This window comes from Microcaecilia unicolor, unplaced genomic scaffold, assembly GCF_901765095.1.
Source record: "Microcaecilia unicolor unplaced genomic scaffold, aMicUni1.1, whole genome shotgun sequence".
Lineage (NCBI taxonomy): Eukaryota > Metazoa > Chordata > Amphibia > Gymnophiona > Siphonopidae > Microcaecilia > Microcaecilia unicolor.
Window position 1 is genome coordinate 163,418 of NW_021963049.1, and position 21,958 is coordinate 185,375.

The window sequence follows — 21,958 nt, forward strand, 5'->3', positions numbered from 1 at the left end:
ATTTTTTATGGGGTGGTATTTGAGGGAAATTGGTCTTTTTTGCGCTTCAAAATTGTGCTAACTTAATGGTTAGTTTGCGTGTTCTGCCCTTTAGGGCTGTCTTATACAGCTATAGTTAACTCTTCTATCCCAGTTATAATACCAAGTTATCGATGCTCTAGATCAGTGATGGGCAACCTTTTGAGCTTGGTGTGTCAAAATTCGCCAAAAAACCGAGCATAACTCGGGTAGTGTGTCACTTCGAGAAAAAAAACATAATTTTGCGATATTTATAGTTTAAATAACAAAAATGTATAATTGTAATATATAACTGTATTTAATAAACCAAAAGCTAATTATTTAACTTACCTGCTTAGTGACTTCTTGTTCATCTGTCAGTTGGTTTCTTTTATTGGTCTTGATATTATTTAACTTGTGTGGGGTGCCGTGAACTAAGATAAGTGAGGGGGAGGGGGAATTCTTTAACTAATCTGCCTATTAGTGACTTTTTTGTTGCTGAATTTCACTGGCTAAATCTTCAATTGAAGGTTGGTATTTTGTACACTTCAAGCTACTAACTTCATCTTTCAATCTGTTTCTTTTGTTGGTTTTGATATTATTTAACGCTGAGAATAAGGTTTCACAAAAGTACGTAGAGGGAAAAATTGTGAGTAAAGCCATTGCTATATTTTTCAGGGTGCTAAAAGTGTCTGGTAATCGGATCCAGGCACTCCAAATTTCCTGGTAACTCAGATATTCTCTTAATAATTGCATCTTTATTCTGCATATCGTGAAATAGAACTGGTGCACATCTTAGGAGAGTTTCTTTAATAAATCCTCCCTCACTGAGTGCTTTTCCATGCTGAGCTATGGAGTGAGCAATGCTCAAACTTGCAGATGTTAAATTTGTAGAACCTTTTACAAATGTAAGGATGGAATTAGATTGGCTCTTATAAAAGTGTAGCTGCCTGGAAATGTATTCCTTCCTTTCATCCTCACTTTTTTTCAAGAGCTGGGAATGATTAGTTTCAAAATGTCTATTTATATTCCACGTTCTGCTTACTACCGTTTCAGTACATAGAACGCAAAATGATCTGCCATTTTTTTCTATAATGCCATACATCTCGGTCCATGTCTCTTGAAAGGGTCGGCTACTGCTACTACCACTTCCTTTACTTAACCTTGGTTTTTTATTTTTTGGGTTCTCCATCAGGGGGGCAGTAACAGAAGATAGAATTATAGATAGCCTGTTAGCCCTGCAGGCAGTTAGGGGTTAACTAGCCTAACTGACCACCTTATGTAAATTAAGATGGCTGCCGCTATTTCTAATGGCGGGAAACGGCACCCATAGCACATGCCCTTGCCTCTCCCAGCCTCCCCCTCACCTATCTCAGTAATGATGGTCAATTAGAAATCCACGACACCCCAGAACAGTAGATTGGATGATGGTTGCTGTGGTTATGTGGTTGCTGGTAATGGCGATCACAGGGCCCCCAGAGATGCGTCCCCCACGGCATTCCGCTGCTCTCTGCTCTTCCGGCCGGAAGTGAGGTCAAAGATCCCCTAACGGCCATGCAGGAGCCGGGGCAGAGGGAGCAGCAGGGAGGGAACAAGCGGAGGACTCGGAGGGAGCCAATAGGAGCGCACACGGCACTCCCCCAGCAGGTAAACATGCACCGGGGGGGGGGTGATTTCGCCGGGGGGGGGGGAGGTCGCGCTGCACCTGGGGGGGGCGCATCGGCAATCCGCCCCGGGTGTCAGCAAGGAACGCCGCTGCTTCTCTGTATGCGGCCACATGCGGCCGCATGTGTCACCGAAAATAGCTACGCGTGTCAGTACTGACACGCATGTCATAGGTTCGCCATCAGGGCTCTAGATGCTAGATTTTATACTCTTTCAAAAAGTATGAAAACTAGAGAACACTCAATGAAGTTACGTGGAAATATTTTTAAACAAATAGGAGGAAATATTTTTTTCACTCAATGAATAATTAAGCTCTGGACTCTTTGCCGGAGGATGTGGTAATAGCAGTTAATGTATCTGGGTTTTTTTTTTTTTTTAATCTTTTATTTATGAATTTTTACATCAATTACAAGCATTTCAACTTGTTCAAGAAAAACAGAAGAAAATTAAATACAAATTTGGAAATTGAAAATTCCATTTCAATAAAGAAAAATATCATTCTTTCTTAGACTACAAATAATTTAAGGGGGGGGGAAGAAAAACATAGGAGAGAATCATCTAAGTAACTTAAATATAAGAATATGGCCTAGATTACATCACGTATATATTACTGTGAATTACATGATCTATATTTCACACTGGATCTATTTGTGCAATTTTTTAAAATCTATAAAAGATTTCAAATGTTCAGGTTCAAGAAAAATATACTTATTATCAAGATATCTTATTTGGCATTTACAAGGGTATGCCAATAGAAAAGTACCACCTAGCCCTTTAACTTTGTCTCTCAGTGCCAAGAAAGCACGTCGTCTTTCCTGAGTAACCTTCACAACGTCTGGAAATATCCAGAGTTTCTCACCATAGAATGGTTTAGCAAGATTTTTAAAGAACAATTTCTTTATCATATTTAGGTCCTGTTCAAAGACCAGTGAAACAAGAAGAGTTCGCCTTTCAAAAATCCCATCATTAGAATGTATCTGGGTTTTTAAAAAAATGTTTGGACAAGTTCCTGGAGCAAAAGTCCATAGTTTGCTATTGAGAAAGGCATGGGGAAGCCACTGCTTGCCCTGAGGTTGGTAACATGGAATGTTGCTACTATTTGGGTTTATGCTAGGTACTTATGACCTGGATTGGCCACTGTTCAAAAACAGGATACTAGTCTAGATGGACCATCGGTCTGACCCAATATGGCTACTCTTATGTTCTAGTTAGTCTTCTGGTGTTGTCACATCATTTTTTTTAGTGGATTGTGGTTTTTACTTATCCAGGTCTATTGAAACAATTTTTGGACAGGCTTGTGCATATGGTAGGACAGGGGAAATATCATAAACCTTTAGATAGAAATATTGGGGCCCCGGTTCCATGTACAACTGTCCCTATCCCATGCTTCAGCACAATTCACTGGTCAGTTTATAACAAAGCATTACTTATTAAGGAATGGATAAAGGAGTCAATGCCAGGTATTGAGGATCTGCCTTCTCCCCACACACTCCACATGCAGCCCTTTTCATGGTGTTCAGTGACATATCCCCACCCCCAAACTCCACCCCTTTGATGACATCACCAGAAGTGATGCCACAGCCCCACCTCCCAAATCCAACCACTTTTGATGATGCCACAGGAAGAGTTGTCATAACTAAGCTCAGGCCACATCCGTTTTTCAAGTTGGCAGCAACTTTAGGGGCAGTTCCTGTTTTACCATCTTGGATGAGTCATATGATAGGATGTGATGTCACTCACTAGACTACATCCCCTACAGCCTCGAGGGAACGTGTGCAGTTTGTGCAGGCAAGACAGGCAGTGCGCATGCGTACTGGAGTTCCTTTTAATTTTCACAGAATGTAAGCTTTTTTTCTCTCGGGAACGAAAAATTGCATTTTTTTTTTTTAGCCTTCAGACTACCGGTTTTGGTTTTTTGTTTGTTTTCTTTGAGCATGCACACTGGAGTTCCTTTTATTTTTTCACAGCCCTTAAACATTTTTCTCTCAGGAATGAAAAAAGGTTTGGTTTTTTTTTGTTTGTTTGGTTTTTTTAGCCTTTAGACTACCTCTTTTGTTTTATTTTTTTCTTTTAAAACATCTCCCTGTGCAAAAGTCTGAATTTATTGCTTCTTACCAGCACACAGAGATACTTTGTGGTTTAAACCACAGCTCTAAGAGAAAACCACACCCCTCTCACCCAGCTCTCAGCTTTAAGTCTTAAAGTATGTTTATTTACAGTGGACCGAGACCAATCTGTCTGCTTTTAAGAACGGCATGCACTGACCTCTACACCTCTTTATTAAACGGGGATAACCCAGCCCCCCTGCTGTTTGAGAACTCTTTTGCTGAATAATTTCAGAGATGAACAGTTTTTGTGTGTTATATTTTATTTATTTATTTAGTAGGATTTATTAATCATCTTTATGAAGAGATTCACCTACTGTAAGGTGGTGTACAGCAGGTACAATCTAAAATAAAATTTACAGTTTTAACAGAACAATAGTAAATTATTAAACATGAATACAATAAATAAAGTAAACTTGGAAACAGCTAATTTAAACCTAATAACATGAAACAGTATCAAAAATATACACATTTAACAGCATTGCAGAACAACCATTTAACAGAAATATGATAAATATCAGTACAATATAAACAATACTGAAATAGCATGCAAGAACATTCAAATAACATAGGTATAATACGATGTCAGCATAATACCAATGAAACACCTAATAAGCACATACTAGAACATTCAAATAACATAGATATGATGCTAATGTTTTTTTTTTCTACAATACAGCTTACTATGTAGCCGAGTGGCCAAGTGCAGATATGTAGATGGGATCAAGATGGATAGAGCAGAGTTAGTTGGAATAAATAGATGGGTGGCTAAACATATGTATTAAAGGCTTGAGAGAAGATCCAGGCTTTCACCTGCTTCCTGAAGTAGAGGTAGTCTCGCGTTAGATGTAGCCCCTCTGGAAGTAAGTTCCAGAACGTGAGGGCTATTCCTGAGATGCCTCACTGGTGGGTATCATATCACATGTTATCAAAATGCAGGTTTTCCTCTCGGCTCCAGACAGAAGTCTCATCAGTGTAGGGTCTGTTGCAGCCACTGTTGCCCTGCTAAAGTCTGCATTGCTTGTTACCATCTGCAAATCAGCAACATGGTCCTTGATCCATACATTTATTGCCTGGACCAAGCTTCAAGAACAGACAATGCCTTCAGTCAAGCTGTTCTAGCTAATCTGTCCCTTTTGAAATAGCGACTCTCGCATTCTAATAGTGCAGACTATTGAAATTGCAAAAATTACGAGGAATTTGGATAAACCTAAGCTTGGGAGTCGTCCTCTTATGTGCCTGACTCAGTCCTGCTTGTCGACAGATGTTTTCTGGATTGATCAGGCACACAATCCCTCACCTCCCCAAGAGTTGCCTAATTATTTTAGCTTTGCTGCATGTAGGAAGGGCCACACATGGTCGGAACTCTGAACTGAAGTTCTGAGCTATGGAAGAGCACATCTGTCACTGTTGCATTTTATTTTATTTATTTGTTACGTTTGTATCCCACATTTTCCCACCTAAATTCAGGCTCAATGTGGCTTACATAGTACCGGAGAGGCGTTTGCAGACTCCGGTGGGAACAAATACAAAGTTATGTTATGGTAAGATAAAGTTCATGTGGCACAGCCACATTTGGGAGTCGTTCAACAGTAGTGTTATGTCCGTCACTTTGAATGTCATCTCCCACTTGTGTGCCTGATCAATCCTGCTTTCTTAGAAAATGCCTATTACAAGGGAGCAACATTGCTTTTCATTGTAATTTTACCTTTTTTTTTTAATACAGGTTCCTGTTGCCCACTTTGTGCTGGAATGCTGAAAATTTTATTTGATAAGGACAAACTAGACACCTTTGCAAAGGTAAAATGTGAAAATGAAAAAAATTATTAAAGGTTTTTATGCAATGAAATTAATACAGCAGAATTAACATATATTCTTTTAGGAAATTCAAACTTGGCCTTTGTTTACTAGATTAAGTTTATGGTGTGTTTGTGCATCAGTTGAAAAGAAGTAGTCTGCAGTCACAGGCGTCGCTACGGGGGTGCAAGGGATGGGCAAATGCCCCCCCAGTGGTCCATTCCCTTCTCTCAAACTTGCTCTCCTCCCACAGTTCGTTCCTGCTCCAGGACTGCCAGCATTGTGGAAAAAAAATTGCAAGCAAAGGGCAGATGACACAGAGCCTCGAGCTGAAGCTCCCATTCAGGCTCTGGCAGACCTGCCCCTTCTGACACACAGTTCCTGTTGCTGAGGGGGCGGGACCAGCAGGGCCTGCCTGAGAGTTGTAGCATGAGGCTCTGTGCCAGCTACCCTTTCCTTAATTTTTTTTCACAGTGTGAACTTGGATATTCTAATTATCATTACACAACCTATACTATAAGGTCAGCAGTAATTTATTGATTGATATTATTTGTAATCTTTATTTCATCATTCTGCATTATTTGTATGTTTGCTTCATGTTCTCTACAATTGATGTACTGTCTATTATTTAAACACCATTTGTACCATTATTCATTTTTATTCCTTATTTATTATTTTTATTTTATTTTAGATTATAAAATTGATATGATTTATATGTTTATACTATCATTATATGTTTTATAGACTCCTGAGGCAGGCGCTTTTGACACCAAAACACGGCAGCTGTGTTGGGTTGTTTGAGTCATTTGATGATTTTTAATAAAGAACATTCTATAGAGAGCTTCTACATAAACTCTAGTAATTAGGAACATGAGGACAGTGTCAGGCAGACTTTTACAGTGTGTGTCCTGCAAATGACGAGATGGATTTGGATAGGCTAGACTGGGTTTTGACAGCAACTCCAGTAGTTGGAATATAAGGACAGAGCCAGGCGAATTTCTATGGCCTATGTCCCAGAAACACCAAAGAAAGACCATGATCAAGTATATAATATCGCATTTATTGTTGATTTAATATTGAATTGATAATGAATGTGACTGTTGGGCAGACTGGATGGACCATTCATGTCTTTATCTGCTTTCACTTACTATGTTACTATGCTGGGACTAAGGGTTGAGGAGAGAGAAGGGTCTTTTGTTGGGTCTGGGAGAAGGGGGCTGAACTGTGGAGAAGAGTTTGATGCTGGGGCCGGGTGAAGGAAGCTGAGGGCTGACACATGGGCTGGGGATTGAATTGAGAGAAGGGGGAAGATGGCAGTGAGAAGAGGGGGTTGGTGCTGGGGGAGTGAGAAAGAAGAGGAGGGCAGACAGTGTGGCAGTGATGAAACAAGGTTATATGCAGCAGAAGGTGGAGATTGATAGAGGGATGTAGAAGGATAAGGGATAGATGCTGGGGTAATAGATAATGCAGGGTAATTCTTTGCTTTGGTCTTCACCGAGGATAATTTGGGAAAAATACCAGTACCAAAAATGGTATTCAAAGCTGACGAGTCAGAGAAGCTGAATGAAATCTCTATAAACCTGGGAGATTTAATGGCACAATTTGACAAATTGAAGATTTGCAAATCACCTGGACTGGATGGTATTCAACCCAGAGTACTGATAGAAATGAAAAATGAACTTGCAGAACTGTTGTTAGTAATATATAATTTTTCTTTAAAATCAAAAATGGGACTGGAAGATTGTAGGGTGGCCAATGTAATGCCAATTTAAAAAAAAAAAGTTTCCAGGTTTGATGCGGGCAGTCATAGACCAGTGAGCCTGATGTTGGTGCAGGACAAAATGGTAGAGATTATTATATATTTAAACTGTTTTATTAACGATTATCACAATACAAAGTAGTGTAGAATATGCATATAGCATTGCTTGATATACAAAACAGCATTCTTGCAACATATTCAACTTCGCCAAACACTTTTCGTCCCCAGTTTTCTCCCCCCTCCCCTCTTAACGATTCCTTGGCCCATGTTAACATTAGGTTTTAAATGACTCATGTTCCTAATATCATACACTTGAATACTTCATTAGGTAAGATAGTGCTTATCACAAAATATCAGAAAATTAAACATTAAAGCTCTAGAGCACTGCCAGGCTTTAGCCATATACATCACACTCAACCCCTCCAGCCCCCCACCCAATACCTCCTCCCCCTTGCAAGCAGATCCACTCTAGACTAATTTACTACTACATGGTGCCCTTACTCTCCAGTATACCGCTATTTATCAGGCATTGACAAGCAGACTACGTCCCCTTGGGCTGAGTATTTGCAGATATGGTGTCCAAATCTGTAGAAAGCGCACTCTACGTTTAGGCGATTGTTTTGAATCCCTAGCCTCCCAAGAGGCCAGGAGATGCACCTGATTGCGCCAATGCCAGTAAGCTGGTCCTTCCGATGAGACCCAGTATTGCATAATGCATTTCCGCGCTACCAAGCTCAGCTTCCTGCATAACATTATAGCAGGGGTGCCTAATGGAGCAAACGCTCTTGGTTGATCCAACAGAAACTGCCGCTCCGTTCCTTGAACTCTATTCCCCAATCGAATCAAAAACCCTCTTACCCTCTGCCAAAACATGCGCACCTTGGGGCATTGCCATAATGCATGATATAACGAGCTGGGACCCCCTCCGCATTTAGAACACCCCGAGTTGTCCGGCCCCAACATATGAGCCAGTTGTGTTCTAGACATATACCCCCGTAGGACCACTCTATAACCACACTCCCTCAGCCTCTCATCTGTTACCAACGCCCGGATGCCCTTCAAGGTAGCTGACACATCCCATGTTGCCAGGGAGGTCCCCAGATCTTGTTCCCATTTTCGCTTAAGATCAACATATTGCCTCTGGGACCTACGCCTAGCCAGTGCCCCATACAATGCTGATACAGATTGTTTCTCTATCTGCAACTCCTCAAAAAAAAACCCTTAGCAGCTCCCCCATCCGCCCTCTCAGGGGTACTTGGCTCAGGGATTTCACATAGTGTCGAATCTGTGCATAGGCAAATCTATTGCCCCAAGCTGATCCCACTTTATCTTGAAGAGCGTCAAATGTTATCATTTCCCCATTGTCCAATAATAGGTGTTCCAATCTTGTGATGCCCAGCCCTTGCCATCTGCCAAATGTCGGGTTATCTATCCCTGCTTCAAAAACAGGGTTGCCTACGATTGGGATTTGATCTGTAACGTGTGGTTGGCCCCCCATGTGCCACATCCACCACTGCCACGCCTCCCGAAGGGGCTGCAGTATTATACTTTTTTTAAATTTAGAAGGGAGCTGACTACGAGGTAAATGGAGCAATGCTAATATGTCATAGGGAGCAAAAAAAGCTTCCTCCAAGCCCATAGGTGTGTAATACTGCGTGGCATTCACCACATCTCCTAAGTGGCGCAGCAAACACGCCTGATTATATAGGAACACATCCGGGATACCCATTCCCCCCTGTCTCCAGCTCCCTATTAACAGGTTTTGGCTAACTTTGGGCTTTTTGCCTGCCCAACAAAATCTACTAAAAAGGCGCATCATCCGCCTCAAATCAGACCGCGATAGGCGTATGGGTAAAGTTTGAAGAACGTACAACCAGCGCGGAAACAACACCATTTGTACTACATGTATCCGTCCCATTAATGACAGTGGCAAACTCATCCAAGAGTCCAATTTAGCTTTAGTATATTCCAGTAAGATTTTAACATTCAACTGATATAAATCTAATGTATTCATTGTGAGTCGGATTCCTAAATATTTAAAAGACTCTCTAGCCCATCTCAATGGAAATTCAGGAACCCAGTCCCTCTGGTTCACCTCTGGCGAAGCCAGCGCTTCTGATTTGTCTAGATTAATACGGAAACCTGAGTAATCGCCATATTCACGAAAGGTTTCCAATAACGTGTCTAAGGATTCCCTTGGGTTTGTGAGATGTACCAAAATGTCATCCGCAAATGCTGCGATCTTAAACATGTGGGTCCCTAAACCAACTCCCCGGATCAAAGGGTTTGCCATGATATCTCTGATAAGGGGATCTAAAACCAAAACAAAGAGAAGAGGGGACAATGGGCACCCCTGCCTTGTGCCCCTCCTAATACAGAAACTTTCCGATTCTATCCCGTTTACTCTCAGGGTGGCACATGGGTTGGCATATAAAGCATGAATTGCCTCAACAAATCTCCCTGAAAATCCATAATGTTCCAGCGCATCAAAAAGGAACTTCGTGAACCTTATCAAAGGCCTTTTCCGCATCAAAGCTGATCAGCAGTGATGCTACCTTCGTCTGTGAGCTATGTTCTAGTGATGTCAATATTGCTCTCAAGTTTTTACTCACTGCTCTACCTCCCACAAATCCCACCTGACTTTCATGAATCAACCTTGGGAGCAGCCTCGCCAGCCTATTAGCCAAGATTTTTGCCAACAACTTGGTATCATAATTTAACAGGGAGATAGGCCGGTACGATGTCGGCTCTAGAGGGTCCCTCCCCGGCTTCAACAAGACTATTATTTGAGCCCTATTCAAGTCTGGGGGTAACCTCTGTCTCTCTATCAGTTGGTTCAAAAATCTAGTAATTGCAGGTATAACTCCTCCTTCCATTAATTTATAGAATTCTCCCCTTAAACCATCAGGTCCCGGGGCTTTTAGTCGCGGGCTGCGGGCAATAACTAGACTGACTTCATCCTCAGTGATTAATTGATTGAGACTGTCCAACTCTTGTATTGTAAGCTTTGGTAAAGCCAGATTTTCTAAATACATCTGATTTGACAGACCGTCTTCCTCTGGGGAAGTGAATAGCCCTTGATAAAAGGCCTGAAAAGTTTCACATATTGCTTTATCTGATGTGTGGAGCCCTCCCCCCCTTTGCCTCAGTGCCAAAATGTTCTTAGCCCCTCCCCGGGGGTTAATTATTTTTGACATCAACTTGCCTGCTTTATTACCATGTTTATAAAGCATATATCTATAGTAGAGCTGTGACTTATGTGCCCTTTCTTGCAAAAGTACATTTAAGGCGGTTTGAAGCTCTAACACTTGTTGTTTATCACCTATCGCGTGTGTCTCCCCATATCTCTTCCGTGTCTTACAAAGTTGGTTACTTAAACGCAAGATCTTTCTATCTTGTGTCTTCCTCACAAAGTGCGTGTGACTTATAACTTCGCCTCTAAGAACCGCCTTAGCCGCTTCCCAAAACAAAACTGGGTCTTCTATATGTTCTTGATTATGAGTGCTATACTCCGCCCAGCGAGCTTGTAATCTACCTTTAAGCACTGGATCTGAGCTGAACTCCAGGGGAAATTGCCATTTATATTCCTGTGGGGTTGTACCGCTTGGTATCCATTCTATCTTAACCCAGGCATGGTCCGACACCATGTACGGTCCTATCTCCGCTGTTGTCACTTCCCCAAACATCTGACGTGATGTCAGAATATAGTCAATTCTCGACTGAGTGGAGTGGGCCCGCGACAGGTGTGTATAATCTTTCTCACCTGGGTGCAACACCCGCCACACATCAACCAGGCCCAGCATCTGGCTCAATTGTAAGAGGCCTCTATTATTATAACATGAAGAGGCCGTCTCCGGGGCTGATCTGTCCAGAGAGGGGTCCCAAGCTGCATTTAAATCACCCCCCAGCACTGTAGCTGCGTGCGGTTGCCTGATCAAAAAATTAATCAAAGTTTGATAGAACTTCCTATCGTATCTATTTGGAGCATAAACATTACAGATTAGCAGTTTCTGTCTCCCAACTACCACTTCCAATATAACATAGCGGCCTTCAGTATCAATCAGAAGTGGATTAATTACAGAGGCTATGCCTTTTCTAATTAGTATCGCTACTCCTCCCTTTTTACCTTGTGCATTTGCTGCTATACAATCCCCAACCCACCAGGTGCTGAGCTTGGCATGTTCAATCTGGTTCAGATGCGTCTCCTGCAAGAGTGCTATGTCTGCTTTCTGCCTATTTAGTTGTTGTAAAATCTTAGAACGTTTGATTGGCGAATTAACTCCGCCTACATTCCACGTTAGTATTCTTACTATTCTTGGATTTGAAGGTGTGTGCCTTTATCCATGGATGTCCACTGTTGTAATCGAGGGGGACATCCCAGCCTCTGCCCCCCCCCCCCCCACTTGCACCTCCACTGTGCCAGCTTCACTGTTATATTCTACATCCTTTCTAGTTAAGACTTGTGCCCTGCTTGCATCCCTCTTCCCTCTACCACCCCCTCCCCCCCCCAAATCCTGTATCCCTTATTCTCAGGTCCACCAATTAGGACCTCGACTTCCTTACGTCTCTCCCTCCCCCCTCCGCATTATACAATGTTACATTAAACATAACTTTCATTGTCAGGCTGATCAGACACTTACGGGGTCTCACCCCTCTTACCAGGGGTTCAAACCGGTTCACCCACTGGCCATGTCTGCCATATAGTGTCTTAATCAACAGCACAAGATGAAAGGAAAAAAAAAAAAAAAAAACCAACAGTCAAGTCTAACTCACAAACCATAGAACCTTAACTTTCCAACTGCAGCCATCTTGCCAAGCCTTCTGCTACTATAAGTGGTCCATCTTTGTTCTTGGCTGGGAGATTGCTGTATTGTCATATATTGACCAGTCAGGTCTCTGCTGACTTCTCCTTATAACATTACCCAGTGTTCTCAGAGTGTTCTCTTTTCTATGCTGTTCAACTTGCATCTGAAGATATTGTTCCCAGCTGTTGTAGAAATTCTTTAGCCGCCCCTGCCGTCTCATATGTCTTAGTAATACCGTTATGCGTGACCCGCAATTTGGCAGGGTATTGTAGTGCAAATCTTATTTTCTTTTGGAATAGCGTTGAGCAAACCTCCGAAAACTGTCTCCTCCGTGTTGCTACCCCTGCTGAATAATCTTGGAAACATCTTACTGGGATTCCATCATACTCCAATGCTTTTCCAGTTCTCAGCAGCTTCATCACTTCTTGTTTTTGCACATAATTCAAAAATCTTAGAATTACCACTCTTGGTTTATTGGTGCCAGTCATTTTCATCCCGATGCGGTGAGCCCGTTCTATCTGTATTGGCCCCGAGGCTTCTGGGAACTGTAGTTCACTGGCAAACCAGCGTGCCAAAAAAACCTCCAAGCCCCGTTCGGGTAACGCTTCTGGCAGGCCCACCGCTCGGATATTATTTCTCCTGGACCTATTTTCTAAGTCCTCAATCTTTTCCTCCATCGCCTGCAGCTTTTTTTGAGTTATATCTTGTATTGTCTCCACCTCCGTTACCCTATCCTCAATTTCACTCACACGTGCTTGAAAGCCTGCACAGTCCCGAGAAAGATCCGTGAGCTGTTCTTTTACCTTTTCCAGGTTAGTATTTATGGGGGAGAGCCGGTGATCCAACATATCTTCTAACACTGAGGACATTTCTGAAGTTATTTCGGCGATCCAGGCTCTACCACGGAGCTTATCTTTATGTATATTTTTCGCTGCCATCACGCCGCCAATTAATTTAAAATGTTCGTTGCCGGCCTCTCTAGCGATTCAGGCTGCGGCGAATTTCGATTTTAGATCGCGGTTTGTGAGCTGGTCTTGCGGAGGGGGGATTGAAGCCGGAGAGATCTTTTTTCTTCAACCCCTCGCGGTCATGACGTCACCGGAAGCCTCGGTAGAGATTATTATAAAGAACAAAATTACATAGCATATTCAAAAGCATGGATTAATGAGACAAAGCCAACATTGATTTAGTGAAGGGAAGTCTTGCCTTACCAATCTACTGCATTTCTTTGAAGAGGTGAACAAACATGTGGCTAAAGGTGAGCCGGTTGATATTGTGTATCTGGATTTTCAAAAGGCATTTGACAGAGTACTTCAAGTTAAAAGATAGAAAACAGAGTAGGGTTAAATGGTCAGTATTCTCAGTGGAGAAGGGTAGATAGTGGGGTTCCCCAGGGGTCTGTGCTGGGACTGCTGCATTTTAACATATTTATAAATGATGTAGAGATGGGAATAACTAGTGAGGTAATTAAATTTGCTGACAACACAGTTATTCAAAGTTGTTAAATCACAAGAGAATTATGAAAAATTACAAGAGGACCTTATGAGACTGGGCAAACAAATGGCAGATGACATTTGATGTGAGCAAGTGCAAAGTGGTGCATGTGGGAAAGAGGAACTTGAACTATAGTTACGTGATGCAAGGTTCCACATTAGGAGTCACCAACCAGGAGAGGGGTCTAGGCGTCATCGTTGATGATTCGTTGAAACCCTTCGCTCATTGTGTGGAGCAAATAGAATGCTAGGTAAGGAATGGAAAACAAAAATAAGAATGTTATAATGCTTTTGTATTGCTCCTTGGTGCGATCACACCTTGAATAGTGTTCAATTCTGGTCACCGCATCTCAAAAAAGATTAAAAAATGTACAGAGAAGGGTGATGAAAATGATAAAGGGGATGGGACGACTTCCCTATGAGGAAAGGCTAAAGTGGCTAGGATTCTTCAGCTTGGAAAAAAGATGACTGAGAGGAGATATGATAGAGGTATATAAAATTATAAGTCGAGTAGAATGGGTAGATTTGAATCGCTTGTTTACTCTTTCCAAAAATGCTAGGACTAGGGGGCATGCAGTGAAGCTACAAAGTAGTAAATTTAAAACAAATCTGAGAAAATATTTCTTTACTCAACATGTAATTAAATTCTGGAATTTGTTGCCAGAGAATGTGGTAAAAGCAGTTAGCTTAGTGGAATTTGGCATGGATAGCTTCCTAAAAGAAAAGTCCATAAGCCATTATTAAGATGAACTTGAGGAAAATTCACTGCTTATTTCTAGGATAAGCAGCATAAATTTTGGGATATTGCCAGGTACTTGTAACCTGAATTGGCCACTGTTGGAAACAGGATGCTGGGCTTGATGGCAACACTTATGTACTTAATATAATTAATATTGGAGGAGGAGGCAGGTGAGCAGATGTTGGGGAAAAAGGTAGGGGAAAGAGGTGGGAGAATGAATGCTAGAGATGGGAGAGAGGTGGGGCAATGGATGTTGAAGAAAGAATAAAGAGGCAGAGAGCTATGAAGAGGGTGAGATACAAAGGAAAGGGGCAAGTGTTGGATGGAAGTGAGAGAAGATGGAAATGGGGAAGTAAAATGGGGAATGAAAGCCTGTTTTAGGAGATGAGTGACAGGGAAGGAATGGGGTTGGTGAGGTGATGAGAGGTGGAGGTAGATGAGACTGAGTAGGCTGTGAGTACAGAATGGAAATGAGGAACTAGGTGGTTGAAAGTCAGGAATCAGAGACAAGTGGAAATACTAGAGAAGTAATATAGAGGGAAAAGGAGAAATAAAGTCTAGCTAAAAGAAGATAAAAAGACAAGAGTAATGGCAGGAAAAAGTTGAAAGAAGGGGGTAAGTAGAGGAGGAGTGGAAAACAACAATAGGAGAGAAGAAATGAAAAGGAGACCCCAGTGGCATTCCGAGGGGCGCTGACACCCGGGGCGGATCGCCGATGTGCCCCACCCCCCCCCGGGTGCAGCGCCTCCGCCCCCGTCCAGTGCGACCCCCCCACAGTGAAGGGACACCCCCCCCACCCCAGCGAAAGAACCCCCCCCCCCCCGGGTGCACGCCGCGTGCCGGTCAGCGTAATTGGTTTCCATGCTCCCTCTGCCCCGCAACAGGTTACTTCCTGTTCCAGGGCAGAGGAAGCATGGAAACCAACAACGCTGACCGGCGCGCGGCACCCCCCCCCCCCCCTCCCCCAGCGGTGTGCACCCGGGGCGGACCGCCCCCACCACCCCCCCCTTGGTACGCCACTGGGAGACCATGAAAAAGAACCTAGAAGGTGGAGAAGAAAAATGGAAAACAGAGAAATAAGATGACAAGACAACAAAGGTAGAAAATAAAAACATTTTTACATTTTTAGGGACTGTCAGCTTGGGATTTGTGCACATCTGTTTTTTATGTGTTTGCAAAATACAAGATGAAATGCACTTCAGTTTTTCTTTTTCCAGTACTACAATTCAGTCTAGCTTTTTGAGGCATTTCTATTTAAGTTTTTGTTTGCATTTTCTGTTTCTAATTTGTGATCTCTTATTCTCTATTAGATGAGGGTGGAATCATATTCTACATGTGTGCCTGAGATGGAAGGTTCAGCTCATGTGTAGTTCCTGTGTAGGGATATCTAGTGGTGTGATTTGTTGAGTTTCCCCAGTAGGAGGTGTGTTGATTTTTCTGAGGACTGGTGCAATATTTGTAGTGTTGCCTTTTCACAGGTAGGGATATTGCAGTTTGAGTCGTGAGAGTTAGTACTATTTTCGCATTGTGTTTGCTTGGTTCTGTTAATATGGACTATACAGTTCTGAGAGCGTCATTATTGGGGAATGTGGAGTGGTTTACAGAATTGGGAGTGACAGGTTTATACTGAGTACTTCTCAACCCAGTCCTCGAGGCACGTCCAGCTAGTCAGAATTTCAATATATCCTCAATGAATATGCATTACAATAAAACATAATCATGATAACTTTATTAAATATATCTTTTAACATTATGCCAAATAGATATTACCCAATACTAAGCCCACCCTTTCTCTTCACAAGCAAAATACATCAGCGCAGAGAATAAATGACCTCTGTTATTCTGATATTCAACTAAAGAATTACTTTGATAATCCAAAAGAGTTCAATGATTAATAAAACTCAGAGGAAAGGGAAAGGAGCATTCTCAAACTGGTTTTACCACTGAAAGCTTTATCACTAAATTTCCATGATATCACTATTATTCAGTACAACTGTATTCAATGTCATTATCCAATTGCTTGTCTTTTTATTGATACATACTCGTGTATAGTTCATACTTGGCTTTTACTTTAATCCATGCTTCATATGCAAATCAATTAATTCCAGGATTGGCAAGGCATTCAAAAACATTACGATTCCACATGCATCGGAATTCAAATGTTCACAGATTATAATTAAAATCCAACAAACATCAGGACTCCGCATAGCACGATGGTTCACCTAAATCTGTGTCATCAGGAGTCAAGACTGAAATTAAAATTACAAACATTGAAAAATCCATGATACATTTCCAGACCATTCAAACATTTATACAAAATAACCTGTTATTCCTACGTGATACACATATTGTTAAAGACTCGGATCACCTCAAGATGAAATGTATCCAGTTGGACGCTTTCCCAACCAGAGTGTTACCGACCAGGTTTCTGGACTACTGACAGATATGACACACTTTTAAACTCCTTAATTGAAATTCATAAATGTGACCACTCTACTTCCTTATTTAATCTTACTGGTTCTATTATGTTCCAGGTGTAAATCATGTTTGCTCCTTCCACAATAAGCTAATAAAAATATCTCCCCCTCTCCACAAGACTACCTGTAACAGCACAATAAATCGTAAATCTGAGAGTTGATGATGAAATTGATTCCAATGTTTTACCAAGGGTGCTTCCAAGTGATTAAATCGCAGATTACTTAAATGCTGTGCTATTCTGTGTTTAATTGGTCTGATGGTTTGACCAATATACCATTTCTGGCACAGGCATTTAATTCAATAAATCCTTGTTTAGAATTACAATCTGTGCATGAACGCAATTTAAATTCTTTCTGAGTATTAGGAATCTGAGCCCTATTTTCTTCAGTGCTATACTGACAATACACACAATGTTCACATTCAAAGTGACCTACTATATTCGATTCTTGTATTTGTGTGTACCTACTCTGACTCGACAATTCACTTAGGGCCTCTTTTACAAAGCCGTGCTACTGATTCTCGGTGCGGCAAATTAGTGGAAGCCCATTCAGTTCTTATAGGCTTCCTCTCATTTGCTGTGTGGGAAACACTAGCGCGGCTTTGTAAAAGAAGCCATAGGGCCCTGTTTAATAAAGTTTTCTAGCGTTTTTAGCACAAGCTAAAAGTTAGCATGCTAACGCTAGAGTCACCCATAATTGTTAGCATGCGCTAGAACAGCTTAGTAAACAGGGCCCTTAAGTTACTACTTTTATATGCAAATCTGGGCCGTTCAATAAACTGTTCATGTAATTTTTATCTTTATTTAAAACTTTATATACCACACACCTTTTCAGATCTGAGCTGTTTACACACAAATTCAAATATTCAATTAAAATTAAAAATAACATTCTCTTGGACTTTTTGTTGTTGAGATGACTTTATTATCTGTATTTTCAGATTCCTTAACAATTCCTTTTTTTGTTGTAAAAAAAAAAAAAAGGAACTCTGTTGTTACAGGAAAGACCTGACACATGTACACTGAAGAATCATTCATTTTATCACACACGATCGTTATACTACTACTAACATAATATTGTACAGTCGGTGCAAGCTAGATCTCCTATCTCCTGGGACTTCAAACTGAAAGCCAGCTTTAAAAAGTGTGTTTTTAATAAAACTTTAAATTTTTTATAGACAGGTTGTGCCCGAATCTCCTTGGGCAGACTATTCCAAAGAACTGGCGCCTGCCAGAAAAAAAGCATTTTCCTGCGTAACCACCTAGCATATCCTTACCAGAGCAGGTACCTATAATTTATTTAATCCAATGTACTTGGTCAAAGTAAGGAAGAACACACATTATTCTACAGTCTCGAGACATATCAGGTTTATTGAACAAACATTGTCTATATATTAAACGCCTGCTTTAAGGCTTTGTGTACTGTTCGCTTAGGGTACCCTCTTTGAAGAAACCTTTGCTTCATGAGTAGTGTCTATTAACAAAAGTGTGTTGTTTTATGCTTAGTTGTTTAAGTCGCAAAAATTGCCCTGTAAGAATACGTTCTTTCAACTGCCTTGGATGAAAACTATGAAAATGTAATAATGTATTTCTATCGGTCACTTTACGATAATGTTTTAAAGTTTCCCAAATGGTGTTGAATATTAATGTCCAAAAAATGAATGGTTTCTCCCCTATCACTGAGGTAAAGACAATATTAGGATCACATTGATTAAGAGATCTTATTTATTTATTAGGATTTAATTACCGCCTTTTTGAAGGAATTCACTCAAGCCATTGTACTGATTTAACTCCTCACCCCCTTCTGACCATTTCAATAGCACAACCAAGCAAAATTTAGTTTGAATTTCAACAAAAAAAGTTTTCTACAAATTAAAGGAGTAGCTATGGGGGCCACTGTGGCCCCCAATATAGCTTGCCTTTAAATGGCATTATTTGAAAGAAAATATGTTGATAATTCATTGTTTAAAAAGCATATGATGCTCTGGAGATTTTTTATAGATGATGTGCTATTGGTATGGTCAGGAAAGGATGAGGATTTAGGCGAAACATGATATCATGTAGGGTCCTGACGTATGTTGGATTTAAATTATAATCTGTGGACGTTTGAATCCAGATGCATGTGGGATTTTAAATGTTTTTGAATGCCTTGCCAACCCTGGTATTTTAAACAATTTGCATATGAAATATGGATTAAGTAAAAGCCAAGTATGAATTATACATGAGTATGAATCAAGCAAAAAGACAAGTAGTTGGATAATGATATTGATTGAAGTTGGATAGAACAGTAGTGATTTAGTGGTAAAGCCTTCAGTGGTAAAACCAGTTTGAATGGTTCGAGAATGCTCTGAGTTTTATTAGTCATTCAACTCTTTTGGACTATCAAAGTAATTCTTTAGTTGAATATTCATTCATTCGTTTCAGTATTTGTATAACGCTTTTGACCTAAGTGGTTTACAGCTTCATTTTACAGGTACTGAGTCTGTCCCTAGTGGGCTCACAGTCTAAGTAGTACATTGTATTACTATTGTACCTGGGGCAATAGAGGGTTAAGTGACTTGCCCAGGGTCACAGAGACTTGCAGAGGGAATTGAATCTGATTCCCTAGGATCTCAACCCACTGCCGACCATCAGGCAGCAGCAGGAATCAAACCCAGTTCCCCAGGTCCACAACCTGCTGCACTAACAATTAGTCCACTCCTCCACAGTAGTTACTTATTCTATGTGCTGATGTTTTTTGCTCATGAGGGCAAAGGATGGGCTTAGTGTTGGGTAATATTTATTTGGCATAATGTTATAAGATTTATTTAATAAAGTTATTGTGATGTAGGTGGTCTTTTTTGATATATTGCGTAAGTAATACCGCTTTACCACTGAACCTGGTTTAGTTGATTCAATTAATATGCATGAGATAGATTTGCATACATTGCCCCCTTGTTATGAAAATCAGTCTCATGCATATTCATTGTGAATATCATGAAAACCAGACTGGGTTGAGAACAACTGTTCTGTATCTCCAGACTTCATTCCCATATGAAAGAATTAATTGAATGGTGCTATGAAATAATACTTGTTCTCTGTGGGACTGAAACTGGATAAAGCACTTTTTCAAATGTGTTTGTTATAGTTATTGGTATTTATCCTTTTTTTGTGTGTAGTTTTGATTGTGATTCATGATGCAGGTGGTTGCATCTGCCACACGGCTCTTGTCAGGTCCACATTCTGGTGCTTTTATATAGGACTAGCCGTTGAGCCCGTTAAAACGGGCTATTGGGTCGTCGCTGCCGGTACACCCCCCTCCCCGAGTCGCCGCCGACACCGGCCCGTCTCTTCGCTATTCAACTTACATCTCCGGAGCAGGCTGATCAGCTGAGCTCCCGTCGGCCTTCCTTCTCTGCCTATGTCCCGCCCTCGTGTGACGTAATGTCGGCGAGGGCGGGACACAGGCAGGAAAGGAAGGCCAACGGCAGCTCAGCTGATCTGCCTGCTCCGGAGATGTAAGTTGAATAGCGAAGACATGGGCCGGGTGGAGGGGTGGCGGCGGCGGCAACTCCAGGGGGGGGGGTGTACCAGTGGCGGCGACCTTGGGGGGGGGAGGGGGAGCGGTGGCGACATCGGCGGTTCCCTCCCCTTCGCGCAGTTTCCCACTCTGTCCCGCCCCCCCGTCATCACGTATTGACGCGGGGGCGGGACAAAGAGGGAAGTCTACTGCGCATTTGCGAGTGAGTACAGTCACTCGCCATTTATATGTTTGATTTACTTAGAGGTTCCTGTTTGTGTTTTAAAGAATAATAACCACATAATATTTAATTGATGAATATAGACAAAATGTAGTGTTATGTATCTGCTTTCTTTTAAAGATTTTTAAAATTCATAATTCCCCTTGAACTAGCACATTTATGTAATTTAGACCCAATATAACCTGGCTTGATATAAAGGGGGATTGCTCATACTGTGGTTAAGATTTGGACCCTGTTTTTGTTTGTTACCTTTTACTCTGTAGCCTTGACATTATGTGGATTCACTTGGAATGTGGTAAAATATAAATATCTTGGACTCCGATATCTGTGCTATATAGGGTCCACAGTGTGCTATAGTTGCAGATACGTGTCATTTTGAGAGGGATTAGGGGTAACCATGGCATACATACATAAGACTGAAACTGATGATACATGATTTTTCTTAGTATGCCCAATGAAAACTATATTATTTTTGCTTTCTATTGTATTGTATTGTAGAAAATCACAAATTTCTTTGGCATGGAGTTTACAGCCAAGGGTGTTAAATAATTTCAAAAATGATCTTTTACTAACAAAAAATAAAACTCAGATACCCATGGCAGTGCATGGATTGTACACAATTTTATTTGTATATTTTTTAAGAACATAGATTTGTTGAAATACTCTTGTCTCTTGTGTGGTAGGAGTTTGCAGTGTTTTTTTTTTAATTGGATTGCTATTTAGGAGTAGAGGAGTAGCCTAATGGATAGTGCAGTAGACTGAGAATGTATGTATGTATGTGTGTGTATGTATGTATTGCAAAGGACGTTTTTATTTATTATTTTCTTGTCCCTTATTGTACCCATTTACCTCTACCTTACTTGACCCTTTTTCTAATTGTATTTGTTTAATACCTACCGTACTTGGCGTTCACCATTACGGTATTTTGTAAGCCACATTGAGCCTGCTAATATGTGGGGAAATGTGGGATACAAATGTTATGAATAAATAAATAAATATACACACTTGCGTCATAGAACTGTTTCTCAAGGGCTATGGTTTTATTGGACGTATGTATAGAAGGCAATCTAATATCAATTAAGTGTCATGCTACATATCATGTACCTTAGTAAATTGTATCTATAATAAAGTTCTCAATCTTCTTCTAGGTAACAAATAAAAAGCCAATCACCATCCTTGACATACTTGAAAAAATCCGTCTACATATTTCAGTTCCACAGTGTGATGTATTTGGTTATTTAAGCATAGAAAATGAAATTGTGGTTCTAATTATACCTGTTGATAAGCATCCAAAAGCACTACAGGTAAGAGGAGTTTGTTTTTGCTTATCATTGTGATTAAAATGTAATGTTTGGGAGGCTGAAAACTGACTAAGGAAAAGTTAC

At 41.0% G+C, this 21,958-nt stretch overlaps 1 protein-coding gene across 1 annotated transcript in view; it reads left to right on the forward strand.

The window, feature by feature from the left end:
- Window positions 1–21,958, forward strand: part of LOC115458839 (reversion-inducing cysteine-rich protein with Kazal motifs-like) — a gene marked incomplete at its 5' end in the record, with an annotated part of 203,992 nt that overhangs the window by 136,049 nt on the left and 45,985 nt on the right. Inside the window, 2 exons of the mRNA XM_030188665.1 lie at window positions 5,494–5,567; window positions 21,722–21,877. Of these exons, the coding sequence (XP_030044525.1) occupies window positions 5,494–5,567; window positions 21,722–21,877 (230 nt within the window). The remainder of the gene's footprint in view (window positions 1–5,493; window positions 5,568–21,721; window positions 21,878–21,958) is intronic.